We start from the raw sequence: 26,817 nt of genomic DNA on the forward strand, positions 1-26,817 counted from the left end.
CTGTGGCAGGTTCCCAGTGCCCCGCGGCTTCCTTCCCGAGCCCCCCGGGGAGCTGCACAGAACAATGCGAGGGGAAGCGTGCAGGGCCGAGGGTGAAAGCGAGGGGCAGCGAGGCCCCAGCTTCACGGAGGAGAGCCTGGGAGGAAGCGGCCCAAGGGACGCGAGGGGGACCGTGAGACACGGCTAGCGTGGGGGACCGGGCCTGAAGGCCCAGGTGACAGAGGAGGGCAGGGGTGACAGGCTCGGTTCTGGAATCTGGGTCTAAACCGGTCTTTGTATCTTAGGAGGAGGAGGCAGCTGCTATCACAAGGCTCCGGGGGGCTCAGGAAAGGTTGTCGGGTGGCCTCCCCGGGCCGCCGTGGTCCCGGGGCCACTGTGGTCCCCGGGCCGCATCAGCTCCTCCTGCTAGGACAGTCTTTGCCTGCAACCTCCTGCCCCAGGCCCATGCCTCCCCGCACCCACATTTCCATCACGGGAGCCAGGTGCAGGCCTGGGGAAGTCGCGGTCAGGAGGGGGCCCTGCCCCAAGGTCCAGCGGCGGGGAGCGCAGAGGGATCCCAGGCCACCGTGGGACCAGGTCCGGGCCTCGGCCTGCAGGCGGGCTTGCCACCTCAGCCAGGTCCGCGGCGGCGGGAGTTCTGGGCCCCAGAGGCTGCCCACGAAGCCCAGATGGCTGTCGGCGGGACTGAGGGAGCCGGGTCTGCGCCCGGGCCGAGCTGTCTTAGCTGCTTTACGGGAAGGGCCCTGACACGGGCTACTGTTTTTAAACACTTTATTTATTTGAGGGGGAGAGAGAACCAGGGGAGGGGCAGGGGAGGGAGAGAAGGGGACCCCCACTGAGCAGGAAGGCCGATGTGGGGCTCGATCCTGGGGCATGGACCCATGACCCAAGCTGAAGGCGGCTGCTTAACCCACCGAGTCCGCCGTTCTGACTTAATTGAAAAAGGCCAGGGCTCGGGAGCCACACGATCTGGGTCCGAATCACCTTGGGCTCCCTGTGCCTCAGTTTCCTCATTGGTAACGGAAGCTAACCCTAGCGCCCCTTGTTGGGTTGCTGTGAGGACCCCCCAAGTCCGGAACAGCACTGGGCACAGAGAACAGGGCCCGAGCAGTGAGCCCCCTGCCCGAGCCGCCATCCTTCCCTTAAGGCTTTGCCGGGCCTTTGGTCCAGTCTGTTAGGGACCCTCGTCCACAGCCAGTCAAGCCAGCATCTCATTTGGTTGCTAAGCAACCGGCTCTGCGTTCTGCAGAAGTACAGTGTGGGGTGCGGGGCCCGGGGTGTGGGACACGGGGTGCGGGGACATGGGGGCACGGGGTGCAGGGGTATGCGGTGTGGGGGCCCGGGGTGCGGGGACATGGGGGCAGGGGGCAAAGCCAGCCTTCCCAGCTGGAGGTGCCCACAACGAAGGGGCCCAAAAGCAAGAAAACAAGTAGTGATGGGTGGGTGCACCGACTGGTGGGACTCGGGGAGTCGCCCCTGGGACTTGCCCTTCTCTGCAGGTGAGACTCTCACAGGGGTGCCCCCCGCAGATCAGGGGGTGTCTCCTTCACCCCCGTGTGGCTCTGGAGTCGATGGCCTGGTGCCCCCATGTGACCCCGTGAGGTCACGGCCCTGCTGGAAGCACCTACAGAGTCCGCACCTGCCTGTGGGGGCCTTGGGGTCACAGCCGCCCACCTCGGAGCCGCTCTCCCGCACTCATTCACCCTCTCACCTGTCTCCTTGGGCATGTACCGAGCAGTAGGTGCCCTGGATCCTCTGGGCATCGAGAGTAAAGCCGGAATTTTCTGGCACTTGGTCAAAAAGAGCCAAAGCCCACCTGACACCAGGACCTGAGCGGGACCCAGCCAGCTGACACCCAGGCGCCCCTGGGAGTTCGCTTCTAAAAAGACTTTCACCCCATCTTCCTCCCGTTAGCCCCCCTTTACCCCCGCTCCAGGAGGAGCTGGGTGCTAGCACCTAAGTCTCAGGGGAGGGACGTGGCTCTGGGGTGTAACTGGGGTGCTTCTCGGCTTTTTCTGCTGTTGCCAGTTTAAAGTTCAGCTTTGCCTCTGCTAAGTCAGCTCTACTCATCCATCTGCTTTTCTGCTTTCAAAATTTTGTTGTTATTGCCTTTTCTCTTATTCCTTTTATTCCTGTGGATTTATATCTTTCTAGTAATCTCTTACCATTCTTGATTGGGATTTAGAGAAGGAGTAGAAGCCAGTTCATGCCTTTTTTTTTTTGTAATCTTTAACTGACAATGTCTCCTCTTTTCATCCTTGCTTCAGGAAAACTTACCACCTCTTAGCCGAGGATGTTAGCTAAGAAACATGGTTCTCAATGGAGCAGAACTGCCTCCCTTGGGATGTGAGGAAATGGGGGGTCACTTTGGTTGTCATCAAAGGCTGGGTGGCAGCGTAGGCATTTGTGAGGCCAGAGACGCTGTCATAAAAGTTTTAGAAACTACCATATGGCGAAGGACTTTCCTAACCCAAATGCCAAAGGCACGCTCATTGAGAAACAGTGATTAGGAAGATAACCTTCGATGGAGCTTGAAATCCTAAGTACGTACTGGAGTGGATTAGTCCCATAATCACCTTGGTTCCATAGAGACATAACGAACAATTTTTTTTTTAAGATTTTATTTATTTATTCATGAGAGACAGAGAGAGAGAAAGAGAGAGAGAGAGAGAGAGAGGCAGAGACACAGGCAGAGGGAGAAGCAGGCTCCATGCAGGGAGCCCGACGCGGGACTCAATCCCGGGTCTCCAGGATCAGGCCCTGGGCCGAAGTGGTGCTAACCCGCTGAGCCACCCGGGCTGCCCGTAATTAACTATTTAAAGGAAATTTTGGCTGAAGGACCAGGAAATAACAGATACCAAATTCCAGAGTAGGTGCTAAGACAAAACAGAAGTGACCCAAAAAGTTCCCAAAAACTATTTACGCGACCCTTAAACTCTCACCCACATCGAAGGTGCTAAAGGGTCAAAAGAAGGAAATTTGGGGATAAGTTTGGAAGATTTTTTTCTGAAGAGGCTACGCTGTGACTCTCTTCCCTTCCCACACTCGCCGACAGGTGCTTCTCCAGTTCGAAGGTCCACTACGTCCGTAGCTGAGGAAACAGAGGGTCAACCTGGTGCTTGAGCTCTTAGCCAGGAGTTGCAGGGCTGGGCGCATAATCAGGACCTTTGATTCCTAGCCCAGTGCTTTTTTTTATACATACAAGTGTTTTCTAGAATTTAGCTTGCATGAAAATCACCTGGAAAACACGCTTTCAAATATAGGTTTTAAGGCTTAGTCCCCAGAAATTGAGATCCAGCCTGGGGTGGAGCCCAGGAATCGTATTTTTGAGTCTGAGGCCTGTGGTCCACAGCCTAAAAGGGTCAATGGTGACTCCCATGAACGGATCCCGCCTTCCTAAGGAACCCACTGCACTTCAAGAATGCTGTCCTTGTGGGGCAGCTGGGAGGCTCAGTCAGTTAAGCGACACACTCGGGATCTCGGCTCGGGTCATGATCTCAGGGTTGTGGGACGGAGGCCCCTGTTGGGCTCCCAGCTCAGGGGGGAGTCTGCTTAAGATCCTCTTCCTTCCGCTCCCTCTGCCCCTTCCCCTGCTCGTCTGTGTCTAAAATAAATAAATCTTAAAAAAAAAAAAAAAAAAACAAAGGCTACCCTTCCCCTTCTGGTAGGTCCGGGTAAGAGCGTCTGGGTGGGCGCAGGCTTTGCAGGGAAGATGACCGCTCCTCGGAGTGAATTCAGTGGCAAGGGAAGAGTCACGGCCATAGACGCTGTGTCTGGAACCGGCGAAATCCAGCTCCTGCCCAGTCGGGGGCCTCAGTTGGCCTCCTGTACCCCCCAGCCCCTCCCTTAGCTAATTCCCCCTGGACTGTAGGCTTCACCCCGTCGTCACCTCCCCCAGAAAACCCTTCCAGATCCCATGCCCACCCCCCACTGCCGACAGCCTAGCAGCTCTCCTCGGCTCTGGGTCTCGGGGCGTGCATCACCGCAGGCCGCGCCGGCCCCTTTACCTGCCATCTGCCCACCTAGGCCTAGGAGAGCAGAGCCTGGGACAGTGGGAGTTCGTGGCTGTTTGCTGGAGGAAGCGGGCATCGCAGAGGGACGCGTGTCCTCTCTGGGCAGCTCCTCCCGTCCTTCCCTCGGCAGCCGTCTCCACGTGGTTCCTGTGGGATGCTGCTAAAGGACGTGGGGGGGTGCTTTCTATTCACCGCACCCCAGTTCCTGCTCCCCCGGGTTTATGTTTCTCTGGTCTTAAGATGAACAATTCTATTTGCTTTGTCTGGGGCAGAATCAGAGCCAGGGGACCACTGAATCGGCGGCTCCGGCTGCCCCGGGGTCCCCCGTCCTGCACACCGTCCAGTGGACAGGCCTTCCTGAGTCGGGTCACCCAGCCGCGTCCCCGGAGTCTGATTCTCCACGCCGGCACCTGGTTCCCACAGCGGGCTGAGGTCCCCGTCCAGGGGCCCATGGGGGAGCTGACGGTGCCAGGCAGCATGGGTGATAAAGGAGGAAGCTGCTCCCACTGCCTGGCCCCGACCCCGGGAAGCAGAGGTCCTGCCAGAAACCCGACATTCCCAGAGGGACCTGAAGGCCTGGCTGCTCCTGGGGCGAGCCCCCTCTCCCGAGGCAAGGAGGGCTTGCTCAGCGCCCCCGGGCCACCCTCTGCTCTCCCCGTCCCCCCACTGCCACCCCAAACCTCAGTGAAGATACGGAGTGCTGTAGAGCTCACCCAAGGCCTTACGCCTTATTGGCTGAGCTGCCCCACGGCCCCATTCCTCGCCCCGGAGCAGGTCTCAGGGAAGGCGGGGGACCAGGAAGCCGCGTGGGCCCTACCGGTAGCCCTTCCGCTGGCTGCCTGCCCGACCATGCCGAGTCACCGTGCCTCTCGGGTCTTGGTCTCCACATCTGTGCGTGGGCTTACGTGCCTTCCCCGCCAGCCCGGGCAGCTGTGCGGACGGCTGGGTGAGCTGGGAGTGGGAGAGAGCTCGGCAAGGGGGGGCGCACAGAGCAAAGTAGGCAGGTGCCTTGATAACAACTGGGGCCCGGCCTCGGAAAGGGGGAAGCAGGCGTGAGCCTTGATGCTTCCGACACCCATGATCCGGTCCTCTCCATACCCTTCCATGGAGACCATCTGGCCCTGGAGACATTGGGTGTGTAAGCAGCGGGTCACACCTGTGTACACTCAGGGAAGGTAGGACCTCCCTGGGGCGTTTTGATTTTAAAACAATGGAAGGAGAGGAACCTAAGCTGACGGCACCGTGACGCCCCAGTGGGTGGGAAGACACGGGCAGGGTCCGCGTGGCTGCCCCGTGGGCACCGGGAGCCCACCTCCCGCTGCGGGCCGGGCGGCAGGTGCAGGTGCAGGTGCGGGCCTGCAGGAGGGGGGAGGGAGCCCAGCCAGCGCTTCAGGGCCCCGAGCTGCCACCCCAGGCCACGGACACGGCTCGGACGGGAGTGAGCGTCCCACGGCGGCTCATCCGGGGCGTGCGTGGCTCAGGTGGCTCGGCCTCTCTCCCCTCCCACGCGGACTCTCAAGAGCAGCCGGAGGCTCTCGGTTCACACCCACTCCCCCGTGCGGGGCTCGCCGGGGCCCAGGCGCAAGCTGTGTGCAGAGGCGGGCACGCGGGGCGGGCACGTGGCCTCAGGATCACAGGAACCACAACAGGCAGCGGCCTCTTGGAAGACGTTTTCCCAAACGTCGCCTCGGGACTTTATTAGCTCTTTGAAGCAAGGAGACCGAGAAGTGCCTCTTCCTCCCGCCCCTGGACTTGCACGTCGTCCAGCAGGGCCCCGTGTGCTCATGCTCTGCCCCGGGGGAAGGCTGGTGACGGCGGCCCCCCGTCGACGACACCGGGCCTGTTGTCAGGGACCTGCCCCTCAGCAAAAGGGCCACCGCCTTCCACCCAGAATGCCTTCTCCTCCTCCCAGAGGGCGTTCTCTTCCTCCCAGAGGGACTTCTTGTCCTCCCACAGCGCCTTCTCCTCCTCCAGAAGAGCTCTTTCCTCGACCCATAGGGCTTTCTCTTCCTCCCACAAGGCCTTGTCCTCCTGAAGAAGGTTCCGGTCTCTTTCCCATAAGGCGGTGTCCTCTTTCCAAAAGGCCTTGTCCTCCTTCCAAAAGGTACGGTACTTCATCCAAAAGGTCTTCTCTTCTTCTCGGAAGGACTTTTCCATTTCCCAGAAGGTTTTTTCCTCTTTCCAGAAGGTTTTCTCCTCTTCCCAGAAAGGTCTCTCCTCCTCCCAAAAGCCCACGATCTGACCCCGGAAAGCACGGATCTTGCCTCGGAAGTTCCACATCTCCTCCCTGAAGTCTTCTATTTTCTCGCGAAAAATTTTCATCTCTTCCCGGAAAACCTTTTCCTCCTGCAGCTTGTGGATTAGTTTCTTCTGGCGAATGTTGGGTGAGGAGCCCACCGCGGCCCGGAGGCAAGCCAGCCCCGTCCATTTGCGCACCTTGAAGGGAAACATCTTCTCAGGCAGCCGGAATGGGGGGCGGAGGACAGGGCTGCCGGCCACGTCCAGGGCAGCTGGTCAAACCCTGCGGGGCACCACAGAAGACACGGTCGTGAGTATCACACGCCAGAGAACAAGCCCGTGGGCCTGGGAAACGGAGGGTGAGACCCACTGACCTAGGGGGCCTATTTTAGTAGAAGAGTCTTTTTTTGGGAACCGAGGCTTAAAACAGTAAGGCGAGAGACCATGCCGATTTTGGCGAGGGAATGGGAAAGAGGAGCTCTCACAACATGGGGCGATACTGACCCACAGGGAGGACACTTCGTAACCCAGCAGCTGCACTTCCAGATCATGTCCCCTGAGGAACTTATGACTCAGGCCCCAGATGCAGGAACAAGAATGTTTATGAAGGGGCGTCTGGGGGGCTCAGCGGTGGAGCACCTGCCTTTGGCCCAGGGCGTGACCCCGGGGTCCCAGGATCGAGTCCTGCATCGGGCTCCCTGAATGGAGCCTGCTTCTCCCTCTGCCTGTGTCTCTGCCTCTCTCCATGTCTCTCATGAATAAATAAATAAAATCTTAAAAAAAAAAAAAAGGGATGTTTACAGAGCTTTGTTCAGAAAAGCTCAATGCTGGAAACAATCCAATGAGCCTCACAATAGGATGGAATTTAAAAGTGGTAGTATAGGGGCAGCCCAGGTGGCTCAGCGGTTTAGTGCTGCCTGCAGCCCAGGGCCAGATCCTGGAGACCCAGGATCAAGTCCCACATCAGGCTCCCTGAATGGAGCCTGCTTCTCCCTCTGCCTGTGTCTCTGCCTCTCTCTCTCTCTCTCTGGGTCTCTCATGAATAAATTAAAAAAATATTTAAAAAAATAATAAAAATGGTAGTATATTCGTCAATGGATAGCATAGCTATGTGCAACAGTGCGGGTGAGTCCTATAAACACAATGTTGAAAGAAAGAAGCAGGATCAACGAATTTCAAAAAACAAACTTCCCAAACAGGCAAAAATCTACTGTTTATGGAAATATACATAGGTGATAACACAAAAAGGCACAGCGAGGAAGTGAATCCCGTAAGTCCCGAAGGTGGCTGCTGGTGCAGGGGTGATGGTAAGGGCGTGACTAGGCGAGGACACGAGGGCCTTCCGAGGGGCCGGCGATCCTATTTCTTTACTTGGGTGCTGGTTGCATGTGTGTTCCCTATAAAAATGGGCTAAGATGCACGTGTCTACTTTACGTACTCTAGTAAATGTATTATATTTCACAATAAAATATAAGCTCGGGAGAAAGGAAGGAAAGGTAAGAAAGAAAAGAAAGGGAAAGAACAGGACGGAGCCGAAAGAGGAACGCCTTGTCCCGTAGCTGAGGTATGAGATGCGGCAACCGTCAGGCCTATCCACAGACACTCCAGGAACGACAAGGGGTGACAAAGGGTGACAAGGGCTGGACACGGGATAACGGGGAGAAGCCTGGAGGGCAGGGGTGCATGCACCTGCTGAGGACCCTGATTCCCATTTGGGACTTTCTGGGTGGGCCTCGCCGAGCACCACGCAATGGAGCGTCAGCAGACTCCGGATTGCTCGTCAGCCATCCCAGTGAACGTGTGTTGAAAGCACAGCCCCTGCTCACCGGTTCGGGCCAGGAGCCTGTGACAGCCGCAGCGGTGTCTCTGGGACTGGCCTTACCCTTACCCTCCCGTCCGCCCCTGCGTAGCCCCGGAGCGTTTCTAAAACGCATCACATCACACCTGCTCACAAAGCTCCAAAGACCCCAGAGGTCAAATCCAAACACCCGAATGAAGGCCTCTGCGACCTTAGTCCTGCTTGTCATTCCCTTTACTTTCCCACTGTCCCCAAAGCTAAGTGTCAGTAAGAACAGGCTACATCCAGTTCTGCGGACAAGACCCTCGGTCCCTGCCTCTGAGCCAAGGAATGGGCTGCATCCTCTGCACAGGTCGCCTTCCCCTCCATCGTGGGCTAGAATTCCTGTCCACGCCGTCCCCTCTGACAGTTACTTGGACCCTCCATGGCACCCAGGTGGCCAGTCAGTTAAGTGACAGATTCTTGGTTTTTGGCTCAGGTTGTGATCTCAGGGTTGTGAGAAGGAGCATCGGGCTTGGTGCTCAATGAGGAGTCTCCTTGGGATGCTCTCTCCCTCCGCCCCGCCCCGCCGTGTGTGTGTGTTCTCGCTCGCTCTCTCTTTCTCCGTCTCTCTTAAATAAATAAAGAAGTCCTAAAAAAGGGGGGGGGGGTATCCCTGGGTGTCTCAGTGGTTTAGCATCTGCCTTCAGCTCAGGGCGTGGTCCTGGAGTCCCGGGATCAAGTCCCACCTTGGGCTCCCTGCATGGAGCCTGCTTCTCCCTCCGTCGGGGTCTCTGCCTCTCTCTCTCTCTCTGTGTCTCTCATGAATAAATAAAATCTTAAAAAAAAAAGCTACTTGGACCCTCCAGACACAGCTAATCACCACCTCCTTGCTACTACGGTGTCTACTGACTCCCCTTATTTACTGGTTGTGCCCGGTTGGAACTAGAGGTGTGGGCGTGCCCTGCTGCCGCCCCGTAACCCGGTCTCTAACAGGAAGCTATGGGCATAGGACATGATTGGTGAAAATATAGGTTGAGTTGAACTGAGTTTCATTGAATTTTGGAACTTTTTCTATGTTGCATTATGGTTATTGGTCCCATTTATGTAACTGTTTCTCGAGGTGGGAGAAAGTACTCCTTCTCCAAGGCCCTATGTTTATTCCTGCCCTCTACGAGAGCACAAAGCAGGCCCCCGACAAGCCTTTGCTGACGTGGGTTAGGGAACCCTAGGGGGTCAGCTGGGGTCCCGGATCGCTGTCAGCAGCAACCAGCCTTCTGATGATAAAGTCAGTAACAGCGTCAGCCACCCGTACACGTACTCAGCCCTGTCACAGGGGGCATTCACCGGCTTCCCCTGTTGCATCCTCTCAACTGGACTGTGGGGTCGGCACCTTGGTTAACCCCATTATGTAACTCAGGCTTGAGTAGGCTACAAACCCATATAAATAATTAAAGGGGTGAATCAGGATTCTGCTGGTAAGTGCTGGAAGCGCTGTACGTCCTCGAGCGGGGCTGCCTGTGAACACCATCGGGCCGGGGTTTGCACTAGGAACATGTGTGTACGAGTCAGGAGGGGCACTACCGGTGATGACTTAAGGATGACATTAAGCAATTTGGACGCTGGCCCTGTCCCTGCAGCTGCTCCCTCTGCTGGGCCGGGCCGCTGCACCCTCACTGCAGCTCCTCCAGGTCCAGCTGGCCCCCCAGTGGGCCCCCAGCTCCCTGGCCGGTCCTCCCCCGAGGGCAGCCCGAGCTGCGCTGCGGGTTCACCTCCCCCGCCCCCCACCTCTGGCCCCCTTACTCCCCGAAACCGTCTTGTCAAGCTCACTTGCTACTCGGCCCTTTGTCCTCCCTGACTTCCGGGCCGTGCGGACATTGGTCCATTTGGGGCTCCTTCCCGGGGCTTCGATGACACCGGGCCTCGCTCTGGTCCCACGTGTCTAGTGCCTGGCTCGGTACCTGGCACAGGGCAGGTGCTCGCTGAACAGAAACACTTTGCCCTCTCTCTCAGCCCCCATCCCCGATGCCTGGGCCCTGGCCACACATGGCCCCTCAGTCCGCCAGGCTGCTCCGTCTCCCTGGACAGCCTGCTCAACCCCAACTCCCCTCCCCGAGCCAACCCTTCAGGACTCGTCACCATCCCTAGCAGCCTCGCCTGACACTCCTGCCTCCAAGCTCAGACTGAGCCGATGCCCCTCCTGTCCCACTGGGGACACTTTGTCTCCCATCCCCGCCCCCAGCATCCAGGGCAACGCCTGGTACACAGTACAGGTTAAGTAAATGGCAGCCGAATGAAGGGGAGTCTCTGGGTTCGAACGTTAGAGAAAAATTCATCCGCAAGTTTTGCTCACAACCAAATTATCTTTGAGGAAGAGATAAATTAAGTACAATATCCAATACGTATTGGGTGTCTATTTACATATAAAGCATAAGATATTCAAACGCATATTCAGGTATAAAACATAACACAAGACTGTGAATGTGTATCTACAGGGACAGAAAACCGTGAGTCAAAGGGACACGCCTAATCTTCACCATTACACTTCAGGACAGGAACTTACTTTAAAGGAAAATGTCATATAAAACTCTATGCTTGGAACCAATACGAAAGGCAACAGTTACTTACTGCTTAGCTGTTTCCCAACTGGGCAAGGCCTGTGGCCCTCAGAGGGCAGGCAGTCATTGTCACCTCACAGAGCCCTGATGCTGCCGGCTGTGACCCCTGGGCCCTCTCAGGCCTGACCACAGGGCAGGGAGGGCCAGGAAGGGAGAGACACTGAGGGGCAGAGACAAGGACTTCCCCGTCTTTATCTTTGCACCGGTGGGGTGGCCACCAACGACTCGCAAACGATTGTTACCTCACATTCCACCTGGATTGTGTCCGGCAGCCGCCTTCTGGAAGTCCAGTCACAGTTGGGGGTTAGTAGGGCTGCATCCCTTCTCCCGCTGCCCTCGTCGCTCGAGATGCTGTCTCGGCTTTTGACGGCTTGACTATGACGCACCTGTGCGTGGCTCTCTTCGTGTTTATATTACTTGCAGTTTGTTGAGCTTCTCGGAGATACAGATTTGGTGCAGATTTTCCTCAAATTTGAGAAGCTCTGGCCATTATCTCTTCAAATATTCTTTCTTCCGCTTTCTTTAATCTTCCTCTAGGATTCCTTCTATATGGAAGTTAGTAGCTTGATGGCGTCCTGCAGCTCTCTGAGGCTCTGTGCACCTTCCTTCATTCCTTTTTCTTTCTTTTGATTAGACTGGGTAATCTCAAGTGATCTGTCTTCAAGTCTACCGATTCTTTCTTCCACCAGGTCAAGTCGATTTTGATCCCCTCTATTTTTCGTTTTCAGGTCCAGACTTTCTATTTGATTTTTATTTTTAAATGATTTCTATCTATTTATTGATATTCTTTATTTGGTGAAGCACAGTGCTCATGCTTTTCTTTGGTTCTTCAAGCATGGTTTCTTTTAGTTCTTTGACCATATATTTTTTAAGACTTTATTTATCTATTTGATAGAGACAGCCAGCCAGAGAGAGAGAGAGAGAGAGAGAGAGAGAGAAAATGAGTGGGGGAGGGGCAGAGGGAGAGGCAGGCTCCCCACTGAGCAGAAAGCCAGATGCAGGGCTCCACCCCAGAACCCTGAGATCATGACCTGAGCCGAAGGCAAACACTTAGCCAAATGAGCCACCTAGGCACCTCTCTTTGACCATATTTATAATAGTTGATGTAAAATCTTGGTCTGGGAAGACCATCATCATTCCCCTTCCTCAGAGATAATTTCTAACCCAAAAGAGAATAGCTCAAAATAACAGTTTCTATTGACCATTTTTCCTCCCATGTGTAAACAGTTCTTTCCTCTCTGTGTGTCTTGTAAGTTTTAGTTGAAATTGGACGTTGAAAATAATATAATTTTAAATAATATCACCTTAAATAATAAAATTATAATACAAATAATATAACATGGCAGCCCTAGAAATGAAAATCCCCCTCCTCAGGTTTGTTGTTTCTTTTTTGTTGTTGTAGTTACTATTTATCTAGTGACTTTCCTGGATGAGTTCTGAAAAGTCTACATTTTTTGTCGTGTGGCCACTGAAGTCAGCTTGCTCAGCCTAGTGGTCAGTTAATGATTAAACTAAGGGATTTCCTTGAAGTGGTAAGTCTCCCTTTCTTTGCTGGGGGACTGGGTACAGGTGTGTGTGTTGCCTCGTGCCTTCAGGGCTCATGCAGGTGGTTTACAATTCTGTGTTAGCCTTCACTTCTTTGCTTGTGCGAGACCTCAGGGTCAGCCAGAGGTGAAAGACCGTGACCTTAGGTCTTTCACGGACACGTATACAGTCACATACATGTGACCTTCAAGATTCTCATATGTTAGAACTTTTCAGAGTCTCCATATTATTCCCCAGTTTTCCCTTTTCGGTTATTGCTCAGCTTCTTATTAGCTCCAACTGTTAACACTGCCTCAGGAAATGGAGATATTAAAAAAATTCCACTATTTTTTTTTTTTTTTTTGGCAAATGCCCTGAGGATAGGGCTATTTGCACAAAATAGGCATTGACTTAGGTCCAATAATGACAAGTCCTGTAGAGGGGAGCTTTTCATTGAACTGCCAGATTAGTCAAATGGTAATGATAGTTTGGAGATGGGATTTTCGGGGGCTCCAAACCCAACCTACCTCCTTACTTGGCCATTCTAGAGGTCCCAATCATCGGTTTTAATCATTATTCTTTTCTAATATATGTACTGAAGACTATCAGTTTCCCTATAAACACACTTACTTGGATCTCACATGTTTTGATATGTCACATTTTAACTATCAAACTATTTTCCGATGTTTATCGTAATTTCTTCTTTGACCCACTGGCTATGTATAAATATGTTGCTTAATTTCAAATACGGGTATTTTCATTTTTTTAAAAGACTTTATTTATTTATTCATGAGAGACACAGAGAGAGAGGCAGAGACACAAGCAGAGGGAGAAGCAGGCTCCATGCAGGGAACCCGACATGGGACTTGTTTGCCGTCTCCAGGATCACACCCTGGGCTGAAGGCAGTGCTAAACCACTGAGCCACCCGGGCTGCCCAAATACGGGTATTTTCCAATTTCCTTTATGTTATTGATTTCTAGCTCAATTCCACTATAATCTGTGTTCTATATAAAGTATATGGTTTGTATACTTTGTATCATTTCAATTATTTTAATTTGTCAAGACTTCCTTTATGGCCCTGCATGTATTAAATTTTGATAAATGTTCCATGTTCACTCAAAAATAATTGGCGTTCTTCAGTTGTTTGATGCCATGTTCTCTCTACATATAAACTAGGTTAAGTTTTTAATTATTATTAAAAATATTCTAATTATCTATATCTCTGTTGATTTTTATACTGTCTGTTCTATCGGTTACTGAGAGCGTATACCTATAGATCTATTTCTCCTTCCGGTTCTGTCAGTTTTTGCTTTATATACTTTGAGGCTAAGTTATTAGGTACATGCATAATTACAATTGTTATGTTTTCTTAGCGTATTAACTTTTATCTTTATGAAATGCCCCTCTTTATTTTTGGTAATGTTTCTTTTCTTAAGCTTTACTTTGATATCAGGATGGCACATCACCTTTTTTTCATGTTGGCATGGTATATCTTTTCTATCTTTCCATTTCAACTTTTCTGTGACCTTATATTTAAAGTGCTGTTCTTGTGAGTAGCATATAATCAAGTTTTGTTTTTTTCCACTCTGAAACAGTTTGTCATCTCATTGGAGTATTACTTTATATTCACATTTAATATCATTACTGAGGTATATTTCAATTTGGGTCTTTCATCTTAGCATTTTTTTCCCCTAGACTCACTTATTCAGCGTTATTTTTTCTTTTTTCTTTCAGAGTAATTTCTTATTCCATTTCTCTTTATTATTTCATTAGTTATATAATCTTTTAGTAATTATCCTAGAGATTAAGATAGGCATCCTTGAACTATTAAAGTTCAATATATATTTTTACCTTTATCACATTGCTGATAATGCTACAATCTTAAAAGATTTTAGCTCCATTTACATCCCTCCCTCTCATTTTTTACATTTTGTTGCATGAATTTTAATTCTACATACATTTAAGACTCCGGAAGGCTTTACAATTACTGTTTGTAAAGTCAATACTTATTTATAATTACATGTATTTTTATCCTTTCTGGCACTCTTCATTTCTTGCTGCACCTCTATGCTTCTCTTTGAGATATTTTCTTCTGCCCCCCAAAATCACACCCTTTAGGTTTCCTTTATTATGGATCCTGTGATGACTACTCTCAGCACTTATTTGTTGAAAATACTTTTATTTTGCCTTCACTTTTTATACCATCTAACAGATTTTATTTATAAAATGGTTTGCTTAACGTGTTTCTACTGTGGCGTAAATAAATAAGCCTTTCATTTTTTTGGTCTTCATAGTATTGAGTATTTCATGGTTATAGGATTTCAAAACATTTTAAGAAATGAATTTTAACTTCTGTAAACATACTGATGACAAAATCAGCATTTGTCTCTGATGAATCTGTATTATCATGACATTGGTTCTAAATTCTTGACAAAAAGGAAGAAAATGTACTTTGGAGCTACCCAACCCTGAAGTTCAAACATCAGTAGGGATGCCTGGGTGTCTCAAGACGTTGAGCATCTGCTTTTGGCCCAGGGCATGACCCCAGAGTCCTGGGATCGAGTCCCACATCAGGCTCCCTGCTTCTCCTCTGCCTGTGTCTCTGCCTCTGTGTGTGTGTGTGTCTCTCATGAATAAATAAAGTCTTTTTAAAAAATCGGTAACTTTATTCTTTTATTCAAACATACAATCCTTTATGATCCCATTTACCTGCATTTTCAAAGTATATTTCCACTGGTTAGAGAAGTCTAGGTTAGTTGTTATTCTGGCTTTCACTGTTCTGTGAAAAGTCATCATCAATTTAAGTTTTTTTTTTTTTAAAGTAAGTATGCTTTTTGTTTTGTTTTGTTTTCAGCTGCTATTAAGACTTTGCCTTTTATCTTCAACAGTTTTATTTTGTGTAATTAAATATGCTTTACTTTGTATTTGTCATGCTTGGAATTTGAAGCATATCCTGTATGATTTTTATCATTTTGGGAACATTCTTGGCCATATCTCTTCAACTACCTCTTCTCAATTTCCTCTTTCTTCCATTTCCAATAACATATAGTTAAATATTTTTGCTGGGTCCCTTATGTTTATTATGCTCTTTTCTATATTCATTTTTTTTTAACTCTGTGGTTTAGTCTGTGTGTTTTCTGCTTCACTATATTCCAATTCATTATTGTGTCTTTAGCTGTGTCTAATCTGCTGTTCAACTTATCTGTTCAGCCTTTACTTTAATTTGTTGGATATCATTCAGGTCTGGAATATCCATGTAATTGTTTCACATCATTTTCACGGGGGCTTTTGCCATGTTTATTCGCCTTGATTTTTTAATCCCATGAACATATTAATAATAGTTCAAAGTGTATGTCTTATCATTTAAATGATCCAGATCTTCTGTGGATCTCTATCTGTTTTTCCATCTTGGCTATCTGTCAAAACTTGTTTTCTTATATGATAGGTTACTTTTACTGATGCTCTCTTTTTCCAGAGGTTCAGAGCTCTAATTTTATCCATCTAAACCTTTTTATGTTGCTGAAACCTCTGCTCATACTTTCCAGCTTTTCATTTACTGCTTTCACTTTTGGAATCAGTTTCAAATGTCATTCACCTTTACTGCATTCCTTTTTCAGATCTTGCTCTCAAAAATTCTCTCTGACTAGATATTTCTGAGATGTCCAGCACTTCTACTTGTTCCCAGCTGGATATGTTGTCTCAAACAACCTGGTCAGCCACTCCCAGGACAAAACTCATATGGGGGAGCTTATAACCAAAGGAGTGACATGATATAACTCAAGATTGTTGGCCTAGCCAAGAGGCCCAAAGCAAATGCAAATAAATTGATAATATAATTGATATTGCTAAGATTTATTGATCATTAACTATGTGCCCAGTTGCCGTTCTAAGTGCTTTTACACGTATTTCTTCACAACAAATAAATAAATTAGAAATTATTGCTATCTCCATTTTATAGATGAAGAAAGAAATGCATATAGAAATTAAGAAACTTGCCTGAAGTCATGCAGAAGTAGAGCCCGTATTTAAACCTAGGCAGTTTTGTTCAAAATACATGTCTCTCTAATGGAGAAGATTGCAGTGATAATGAAGGCAACAGGTAGTCTGAATCATGATGGGTATTGTAGCTGGGACATCAGAGGAATAAATAGCTACAAGAAATATTTCAAAGAAAGACTCATTAGGTGATCAGAACAGTTGTGTGGGATGAAGATGGAGGAAGATGGGCAAGTCTATGGTACCTGGCTTCAGGGCCTGGAAAATGACCAGGCCCTGATTAGAAATTTGAAATTGAGATGGAGTTGATTTAGATGAGCTGGGGATCCTCAGCAATTCACAATTTATAAAATGTTGGCTGTTCCAAATAAACCTTACAGCCTTGGGGCACCTGTGTGGCTCAGGGGTTGAGGGTCTGCCTTTGGCTCAGGGCGTGACCCCAGGGTCCTGGGATCCAGTCCCACGTCGGGCTCCCTGCATGGAGCCTGCTTCTTCCTCTGCCCGTGTCTCTGCCTCTCTCTGTGTCTCTCATGAGTAAATAAATAAAATCGTAAAAAGAAAACCCACCTTACAGTCTCTGGGGGAAATAGCAAATAAACTTATTATTGCTGAATGTGACTGGAGTACTGAAAATATCTAGATCCTGAGCATCAGTGAGCTCACAGGATTGAAAAGGATAAACTTTCCCCTAGTATCACTTACTTTGCACCTGTTCCCTCAAGACAGAAAGTTTAGCTTAAATTTTGTTCAATCTTATTATTTTGAAAAATAATATTGCCAGTATTGCCAATTTTCAGAACAATACATGTTCATTGTAAAAAAAAAATATTAAGAAATAGAGCAAGGTTGAAGAAGAAAATTAAAATCATCCATAATCTCAGTGCTCAGAGGTAACCACTATTAACATTTGGGGTGTAATCTTCCACTTTTTCTCCTATGCTAATGGCTAGATATATCCTATGCGACTGGTTTTATGCTGTGCACAGTGCTTTGTGGCTTGCCTTTTTATGTAACAATACATCATAAGCACTTCCCCATTTCTTTAAATATTTCTGAGAACATGATTTTTAATAACCGCAAGAGTGCACATTCCTCTCTTTTTGGAAATTGATTTATTCTGTTAGGAATAGAGATTATTTTCCTGGAAGAGTAGGTCAAACCGGAAAATTGCTCACAGATGAAGACAATGACAAGATAATCAATCATTGCTGTCCATGGCCTCAGTCTCTGTATTGAAGGAAGAGAATTCTTTCTAGCAGCACCAGTCATAGAAAGAGATCATTCATGGGAAGTCGTTGGCCTTGTGAAGGCAGAGACTTTGTTTGGTCCTGCCATGCTCGCCCATTTTACAAAGAGCTCCTGAAATCAAGCAGAAAAAGACGACCTGATAGATAAATGACCAAAAGCTACGAATAAATTGATTACAGACTCTAGGAAAAAATTCCCAATCAACACTTAAATGCAATTTAATATAAATATTTTATTTCCAACCTATCAGATTGGCAAAAATCCAAAAGTTTGACATCATACTTCTCTCTCTGTGTGTGTCTCTCAGGAATAAATAAATAAAATCTTAACAAACAAACAAAAAGGAGATGACTGGGATTCACAGACAAACCCGAGATCTTTGACAATCTGAAACTGGAATGCACCTTGCAGATGAATAATTCCCGAGGGTTTGGTGTAAGGAATAGAAATCTCAGCTCTGACTGGCTTAATGAATAAAGAGGATTTACTGGTTCATATCAGTGGCAGGTCCCGGAGTTCAGCTTCCTGGTGTGTGATTCCGTGGGTGACAAACGCCACCGAGGACCTCGTCTCCTCTGGCCTGTCCTTTCTGCCTTCCCTGGGGTGCGCTCGGGCCGACTGCCCTTCTCGGGGGCTCGACGGCAGCCGCCGGAGCACGAGGCCGGCACACCAGTGTCCGGGACGGGGAAGCCTTGCTACCGGAAGTTTTATCTGAAGAGTGACAGACGTTTCTTCCTCTTTTCTCTGCTTGAGTCCGCTTCGCCCAAGCCACAAGCTTACCCACGAATGATAACACATTCAGGAATGTCTCCCTGCAGAGTAGTCCAGGGCTAAGCCTCCCGCCCCGTCCAGCCCAGCGGAGTCAGCCTGTGCGGGCAGGTGGCCCGGTGGGGAGACCTGCGCAAACATGGGGTGATCGCCTGGAGAGACAGGAGTGAGCGCTGAGGGAGCCACAGGCCCGCGCCCCACGATGCCCTCTGGTCTCCGGGGCGTCGGAACCACGGGATTCCTGGACGGCTGTTGCCCCTCCCAGTGGGAGCTGGGGACAGGCCCACCCAAGGGCGTCCACGCAGGGCCGAAGAAGGCTGGCCAGGCCAGACCTGTGTGTGCAGGCCTCCTCGCAGGCCGGGAGCCAAGAAACCACAAAGGCAATAGTTGCCTGACCCGACACTGCCCTGCACCCAGCTGCTGTGTGCGCCTGCTCTGACCAAAGAACGTGAGGCCCTGGGGGGTCACCTCAGCTGCCCGCAGCCCCCCAGCTGCTGGGTGACCGGCCGGACCGCCTGGCCTGGCCAGGCGAGCACGCAGCTCCAGGCAGCCTGGGAGCCGCCAGGGTGCAGAGAGCTGCTGCAGGAAATGTGGGTCTTCGACGGCAGCACCGTCACGGGAGGATCCACTCTGCCAGCAAAGCAGGTAGGGTCCGGCCCCGCCCTCACATGCCCAGGTGAGGACAGGGCAACGGAAATGAGACCCTGGGGGCTCCAACCTGTGCCCGCTCCTCCTCCTTACAGCCCACCCGGCTTTGCACGCTTGGCCTTCCAGGTGCTGCAATGGCTGGCGCCTTCACAGGTGAGCAGCTGCCCGGGTGTGGGCGCCCCAGGTTAGCAGATGCTGGGGGTGGACGCCCCAGGTCAGCCTCCCGCCGTGGGACAGCGGCGCTCCGTCCTTAAACATGAAGCTGTGCCAGGAAGAGCTGTGGGACTGAGGATTTCCAAACACGTATTAGTCATCTCAGAATCGCATGGTTGGACGTTTTAGAAAGACAGGCTTGCAGGTGCTACCCTGGGGACACGGATGCAGCATGTCCGGGGCAGGGTCCGTAGCTAAGAAGTCTGTGGCTGGGGGAGTCTGGAACCTGTGGACCAGGTTGGGGGCCGAGGCCCCTCGCAGCCCCAGGTTCCCACCTGGAAGCCTGTCGTGAGCAGTGGGAGGAACGCATGGTCATGGGCAGGGCTCTGACGTGTCGTCTGAAAGTCACATGTATTAAGGAACCTCGATGATCTAGAAGTGTGAGGTGTCGGGGTGGGAAGCTCCCTGAGGAGCTAGCAATCATTGTCACGTGGTAGTGAGATTAACCTCATGGCCTTGACTGTCACCAGTGGGGACCCTGGGCCCTGCATGCAGAACCTAGCCAGCCCTACTTCAGTGGAGCGGGTGTTGTAGGGCCCAAGGTCGCAGCCCCCCAGAGGAGAAACTAAGAGGGCATAGGGGTCGTTGAAGAGACCCCAGCCCCCTGATTGCTTAATGGGTTTGAGGTTTCCCCCTGGGGTGATGAAAACATTTTGGAACCGGATAGAGGTGGCAGTTATACAGTGATCACATTCAATGCCACAGAATACTTCACCTGAAAGATGGTTAATTTTATTTTATTAAATTTAGCTCTGCAAAAAAAAAAAAAAAAAAGGGCAACTCAATACTAAAAAACAAAGAAAGTAACACCAACTAGTACCTTAGATGTGAAACAAACAACAGCTGACAGCTTGGTGGGAAAGAAAAGAGCAAAAAATAAAACTCTGAAAATTGCGCCGAACTCAAATAGCTAAAAGGTCTAGGGCTGGGGGTTCCCGGGTGGCTCAGAGGTTTAGCGCCGCCTTTGGCCCAGGGCGTGACCCCGGGGTCCTGGGATCAAGTTCTGCGTCGGGCTCCCTGCAGGGAGTCCCACCATGCTTCTCCCTCTGCCTGCATCTCTCATGAAAAATAAATAAAATATTAAAAAAAGAAAAAAGGTCTAGGGCCGTTTCGTGGAAAGATGGAGAACCCACCATTTCAGTAGGCCCGAAGCCGTCATCATTCAGGGAGTTCAAAAATAAATGTGTCATACGGCTCTGCTGTCCCGAGGAGACCTTCTAAGACGTTAGGTATGCCCTGCGTAGGAACTCAGGAGTGTCCTGAGAAAACAAAAATGTCCTATGCAAAACCTATCAAATAAAAGATTTTTTCTTAAAGATTTTATTTATTTATTCATGAGAGACACAGAGAGAGAGAGAGAGAGAGAGGCAGAGACCCAGGCAGAGGGAGAAGCAGGCTCCATGCAGGGAGCCCGACTCAGGACTCGATTCCGGGACCTGGTGTCACGCCCTGGGCCGAAGGTGGCGCTAAACCGCTAAGCCACCTGGGGCTGCCCCTAAAAGATAGATTTTTATGGAGATTAAAAAAAAAAAGGTTTTGGATCCCGTGGTTTAGTTATGTGGAAAATGACTTAACTGGAAGAGCTCATTCACTAACAAGGCTGCTTGAGTGAAGCAGGAACCTACAAGGCCGGTCCCAGCGACATCACCGACTCACATCACTGCATTCACTGCAGGAAGAGGGCACTGGGGAGCTGCCGCCCCGTCGTTAACGACCTTCTGTTCAGGGCGTTGAGAAAGTCCTGGAACTAGATGCGATGACGGATGCGCAGGAGTTGGGATGATGTTCGTGCCACAGAACCGTACGTGTAGAAATGGTTCCAGTGACAAAATAGTGTGTTATCTTTGTTTTCATCACAATAAAGCATGTAAGGAATAATTTTACAAACCCCATAGTACGGGGCCCTCCAATAAAGCCTAAAGAGGATCACTGTGAGCAAGTGATCCTCTTCGGTCTTTTCAGACCGAAGCAAACCTAGAGGCAAGGCAGGTACCAAGCAATACATGGAGAACCCAGGGGAAGGACGCTTGTGTTGGATTGACTAGAAGCCGCACTGCTGGGCCCTCCCGCGAGCAGCAGCTGTCCTGGCCGTCAGCAAAGAGCAGACACCGAGGTCGCTACTCAACGTTCGTCTGGACTGAAAGGCAGCTCATCTCCACGGACTTTGGCATCTGGCACTTGAAGGTCTTTGTGGAAAAAATAAAATAAAATAAAATAATAAATAAAATAATAAAATAAAATAAAATAAAAATAAAAATAAAATAAAATAAAATGTCTTTGTGGGAAAAGGCTGCACCGAGCCTTGGAAAGTATCTCCGTCCGGGGGTGGGTTCCACCGGGCGTCGGGACACCTGGGGGGCGACCCTCCACTGCTGACGATGGGGGCAGTGCTCACACCTGGCTGGACCCCGGCTCAGGATCTGTAGGTCTCTGTAGGCCCGGGAACCTTATATGGTAGCACCATGGGGACGTGGCATGTCTCCTTGACGTGCCAAGGCATTCATGGGAAACAAAAACCAAACCAGAGCTAAAAAGAAAAAAAAAAAAAAAAAAAAACAGAGCTAAAACGTTAAATGTCGTTTGAACCGAAGCCGTTGATTTTACAGCGAGCATCCCCTGCCTTGGACTCCGCTGACAGATGCGTCGATCGAGATGGCGACCGTCCTGCGGGAGCGAATTGACCCCGCAGGCTCAGCGGCTCTGCACCGTGAAGGCATATGTCTTGCTCATGAAAGTCCTGTCGTGGGTTAGGGGCCGCCCCAGGGCTCCGGGGGACTCCGCAGGGCTGGGCGGGGACGTCACACCCCAAAGACCCCGGCCTCGAGCACTGACCATCTCACCCCGTGGGTTCCAGGAGGTCAAAGCAGGGGAAGAAAATGAAGGTCATGCACGTGCCCATCTCTAAGTGCTTTGGCCCTGAAGTGACCCTGGCGCCTGGGCTGGAGCAGTCACACAGCCCGGCTACCCACCAGGGGCTAGGGCACGCAGGGGCACGCGGGGGCTCGCTGCAACCCAGCCACAGCCCGGCCGCTTGGGCCAGATTGGTCCCGAAGGGAGAAGGCGTTTCTTTCACACATTTTATTTTTAAGATTTTATTTATTCCAGGCAGCCCAATGGCTCAGTGGTTCAGCACCGCCTCCGGCCCAGGTCGTGACCCCGGGTCCCAGGATCGAGTCCCACGTCGGGCTCCCTGCATGGAGCCTGCTTCTCCCTCTGCCTGTGTCTCTGCCTCTCTCTCTGTCTGTCCCTGTGTCTCTCATGAATAAATAAAATCTTGTGCATTGGGTACGCCGGTAGCCAGGTCTCGACTGTTGGAGACTGCGGCTCTCTGATGGGCACGACTATCCCCGAGCGCTGCAGAGATCTCTATCCTGGTTTACGTGATGACTTACCCAAAAGGCTCCTGAAAGTGGCAAAATATCCCCTTTCCCAGAAACGGCTTGGTAGAAGGACTTATTTCCTCCCCTCACTTCTTTCTCTGTTTATATCTTGTTTCCCAACAGTTTGGGAGAGTCTTTTAATGCTGTATTTGAGATGATAAAATCGAAGGACAGTATACAGTCAAAAAGAATAGGACTATAGGAAGAACTAGGATGACTAGAAAGCAGTTTTCAACCCCGTTTTCTCCCCCCACAGACACCCTAGATCTGTACCCCAGACGAGTGACAAAGAAAGGCGATCATTCCCATGTGTGCCCACTCCCCTTTGCAAGGGGCAGTGGTGGTTCTAGGCCCTTAATAATTACTAAAACCTGGACTAGATATTTGTTTTTTATTTATTTTTAACATTTATTTTAATTTATTTATTTTTATTTTTCTTTCTTTCTTTTTTGGACTAGATATTTGGCGTTGAGTTTCCTTGCCACCAAAGACGGAAGGGAAATATGATAATCAGCAATGAGCTGCACATTTTCCTTGGAGGGAAAAAAAATATGTCCCCTGCGGAGAAACTCGGGGTAAGTCTGCGCGACCGTATTGCTGCGCACCCACTCACCGAGGGAACGTGTGGGTGGCGGCGTCAGCATGCTACCCGATGACCAGCGGTCTCCGAATTCTAATTTATGAGGGCGTCCGTTGATGGATGGTCAGGCGGCTATGGCAGGGTGCACGTCCGGGCCAAGGCAGATGGTCCCCGACCGCGGTTCTCTGGAGAGCTGGCTTGGCCCAGAGACGACGCTCAGATCGTCCAGGGTCCTGCGTGTCGTCTGTGGGACTCCTCGTTGGGATCGTTTCCTTCGTCTGGGCTTCCTGAGCGCAGAAGAGCAGAACAAGCGCACAGTCGTAATGCAGAGCCCACCGGGCACACACGCCACACTGGTGTCGCACGGGCGGCCTCCACCTGCACAACCAGAGCGCCCGGCCGAGGGGGACGCAGAGGGCCAGCCGTCCTGGGGAGACGCACACGACGACCTCCGAACCTTCCCGGTGTGATGAGAAGGCAGAGACCAGATCCACACGGAAAGGGTCATCAGTCATTTCAAGAAAAAGCTGTAGGAAACGCGAAGTAGACGTTGAGCCCCTGCACTTCACCTGCTACCCCGGGCGGCGTGCTCAGAACCGCACTGTTCCTATTCTTTGCTTGAACCTACAGAGACGCAGGTGAAAGCGGTACAAGTGGAACCATTTCACGGGGCCCAAGCCCGTCCGTGGTCCCCAGCCCAGCCTCCGCGAGCCATCAGGACTATCCCAGGGTCTGTTGAGGATGAAAGAAGAAGAAGAAAGCAAATCTCTCTTTTATAAAGATCACGTTTCAGTAGTTCACGATTCGGGTCGGCCCACTGACCCTGGCCACCGTAGGAGCCTTTTGCAATTGCCAGCAGACACGAAACAGGAGGTGGGTGTCTCTCAAATACACCTTCTGTTGTTTTTTCTACAACTTTCTTTTGCTAGTTTGCTTTTTTTTTTAAAGATTTTATTTATTATTTATTCATGAGAGACACAGAGAGAGAGAAAGAGGCAGAGACACAGGCAGAGGGAGAAGCAGGCTCCATGCTGGGAGCCCAACGTGGGACTCGATCCTGGGACCCCAGGGTCATGCCCTGGGCTGAAGGCAGATGCTCCTCAAGGGTCCCTCTCTCTCTCTCTCTCTCTCTTTAAAGATATTTATTTGAGAGAGAGAACATGAGCGGGGGGAAGGGCAGGGGGAGAGGGACAAGCAGGCTCCAGGACCCCGCTCACCCAGCTGAGCCCCTCAGCACCCCCCAAAATGTCCCTCTGCTGATTGCCTTCTATTCACCACATTGTGAGAGGGGTCCCCGGCCCTACATAGTAGGAGATAGCTGCACACACAACACTTGACACTGCACAGGCGTCGAGGATGATGGTGGTTCATGAGTCACCTGTGCTCAAGCCCGGGGGGAGGACAGCGAGCTAGGCAGAGCCACAGGGACGGAGCGGACATCCAGGCCTCCAGGGCTCGCACTCTAGTACTGTGGGGTGACGTAGCCCCGGGTCCTGGTGGGAGGATGTGACGGCCTGTCTGAGTCATGTGTTGAGCCAGTAGGGAGGTGAAACCCATCACAGCGAGGACCAGGTGGGGACGAGCGGGACCTGGGCCTCCCCAGGGGGGAGGGGCCACATGTGGTGGGAGCAAGGAGCTCACGGTAAGTCCTCTGAGCCCCGTGAGGCTCACAGATGTCAAGGCTGCCCATGAGGTTTGGGGTCTTCCCAGACCAGTCTCGACCCTTGGTTGCCTGATTTCCCTACTGCGTCCTGGACTCAAATCTGCCTTTGAACTTTCTCAACAACCAAAGCGCAAGGGAGATGCCATTGACGACGAGATGCACATCGTCCCTGGGGTAAAACACCAAAACCAAAATGGAACAAAAGGCGCCCGACGCCATCCACACGGGGTTTGGACACTCCCGCCCGGGACAGCCCCTTGGTGAGTGGCTCTGGCCCCTCCAGCCTTGTGACGATTTTCCCCACGACTGCAAGAGCTGCGGTCTGATGGGCTGCTCCCAAGCGACTATTTTACTCTTCTTTTCTTGATTTGAGGATTTCAGCTTTAAAACAGTCTGGATGTCTCCACGGCCAATAGTCATATTAATAGGAGGCGTTTCCAGATGCATGTACAGTTTGTAAGTGTGTTTGCAGAGAAGCCAGGGTGGCTCACGGCCCAGGGCGCCAGGGCAGGGAGGGGGTCAGGCCAGGCCTGCAGGGAGCCGGTGCCAGGTGGCCACAGCCCAGGCGAGGCACGGTAGGTACCCTCTGCCCCCACACGGCTCCTCAGCTTGGCCGAGTCGGGAGGAGAGCCCGGCACAGCCACCCCGGCTCGGGCTGGCCCCGTGGGCCCCGCGGACCAGGCCCCCGCTCCCGAGGGGCCCCCTACTGCCTGGGTCCCTCCCGCCCCGCTGGCCCTCGGGACCCCAGGGCCCGCCTCTTGGGCCTGGCTTTCCGTGGAGCCTGCCCGGGACGCGGCTTGGCTACACGGCTGCGAAGGCACCAATCCGCAGCCCGACCCCCCCTGTTCCCCTAAAGTAGCTGCTTCAGAACCGCCTGTGATGCTACCGCAGCGACACTCGCCTGTGGCTGAGCAAGCAAGAGGAGTCGGGGGCTGAAGTGAGACCACAAAGTTCCCCCTACCGCACCCCCCAGGCCCCAAAGGGACCAGCGCTGAACTGAGCGTCCGCTTGGGACGTGTCCCCGGGTATGTGACCCCAGGTCACGGGTGCCCCCGTTCGCCTCGCACCTGCTCTGTCCCACTCGCTGGGCCACGAACTTCCATCCGTCAAGCATTTGCCTCCAAATCTGCGCAGCATCCGTAGGAGTCACCTTGGCAGCATGCTCTCGGGTGGGCCTGGGCGGCGCACCGGGAAGCCAAGCGCCAAGACCAGTCACCTGACGGTTCGCTTTGCCAAGTGACCAAGTGTAGCGCAGCTGGGAGAACAGCTGTCGTCCCCTCCCCCCCGGGGGGGGGCCTGGTGCTCCGAGCCCGACGGACCCACAGCCCCTGCTGACGTCGGTGGCCGAGCCTTCGGGACCGGCTCAGGGGACCGAGGCGCTGAGGGCAGCGGAGCGGGCGGCACGCGAGGCGCAGGCGGGCTCGGCCCGGAGCAAGCGGCCCTCGGCATCGCCGCGCGGGGCCTGCACCTCGCCGCCAGCGGGGGCGCCCACGTCACGGGGCAGCTGCTGGCACAGGTGCAGAGCAAGGAAAGGTGCTGCGGACCAGGCGCCACCTCACGCGGGCCGGGTGGAGCTCCAAGCCCCGGCCCAGAAGCCCAGGTGGCAGGTGTCGGCAGGGCCGGGCGGGGGGGGGGGGGGGGGGGCGGCCGGGGCCGCGGCGGGACAGGGGCCTTTCCAGCCGGTCCACCTCCCGTTCTCCACCCCACAGGCAGGGCGCAGGTGTCTCCCACGGGCCCGTGACACCGGGATGGGGACGGAGCCGTGTCCTCACAGGCAGGTGCAGAAGCAGCGCATGGCGTGTTCACCATGGAAGCTCGTCGAACCCCGAGAGAACCTTCTGACAAGCTTCCACACGGGGAGGCTGAGGACATCGCGCCAAGGGCGCCCACCCGCTGTGAGCGGTCCGGTGACCCCGCTACAGTGAGGCACCTTGGCCGGGCCAGGTCATAGGAATCGGAGAGTGCGGTGGCGGGGATGTGGCCTGCGGGGGACAGGGTGGCCGGGCGTGAACTCTGCACTTAAAAGTGATGAATGTGGTGAATTTTTTGTCATGTACACTCTGCCACAATAAGAAATAAAAAATAAAGCGAAGCCGTGTGCTCCTCCGTCCCTGCGGCCTCCCAGGATGGTGGACGGCCACCGGCCGCGG

General features: G+C 52.0%; 1 protein-coding gene and 1 long non-coding RNA gene across 2 annotated transcripts; one reads left to right on the forward strand and one right to left on the reverse strand.

Moving 5' to 3' along the window:
* Positions 1-5,673: 5,673 nt before the first annotated feature.
* CCDC70 (coiled-coil domain containing 70) lies at positions 5,674-10,872 on the reverse strand. Its single transcript, XM_025478410.3, has 2 exons — positions 10,657-10,872; positions 5,674-6,534 (listed from the first exon to the last, which is right to left on the reverse strand). The coding sequence occupies exon 2, from the start codon at positions 6,462-6,464 to the stop codon at positions 5,796-5,798; it is 669 nt and encodes a 222-aa protein (XP_025334195.1). The 5' UTR covers positions 6,465-6,534; positions 10,657-10,872; the 3' UTR covers positions 5,674-5,795.
* Positions 10,747-26,753, forward strand: LOC112678949 (uncharacterized). Its single transcript, XR_003148022.3, has 3 exons — positions 10,747-10,949; positions 22,883-22,999; positions 26,377-26,753. It is a non-coding gene; the product is annotated as an uncharacterized LOC112678949 (long non-coding RNA).
* Positions 26,754-26,817: the final 64 nt, after the last annotated feature.

Source organism: Canis lupus, chromosome 22 (assembly GCF_003254725.2).
Source record: "Canis lupus dingo isolate Sandy chromosome 22, ASM325472v2, whole genome shotgun sequence".
Classification (NCBI taxonomy): domain Eukaryota; kingdom Metazoa; phylum Chordata; class Mammalia; order Carnivora; family Canidae; genus Canis; species Canis lupus.

Bases quoted from the DNA above. Each gene is read 5' to 3' on its own strand.
- CCDC70 (XM_025478410.3), bottom strand. From the start codon at position 6,464: ATGTTTCCCTTCAAGGTGCGCAAATGGACGGGGCTGGCTTGCCTCCGG.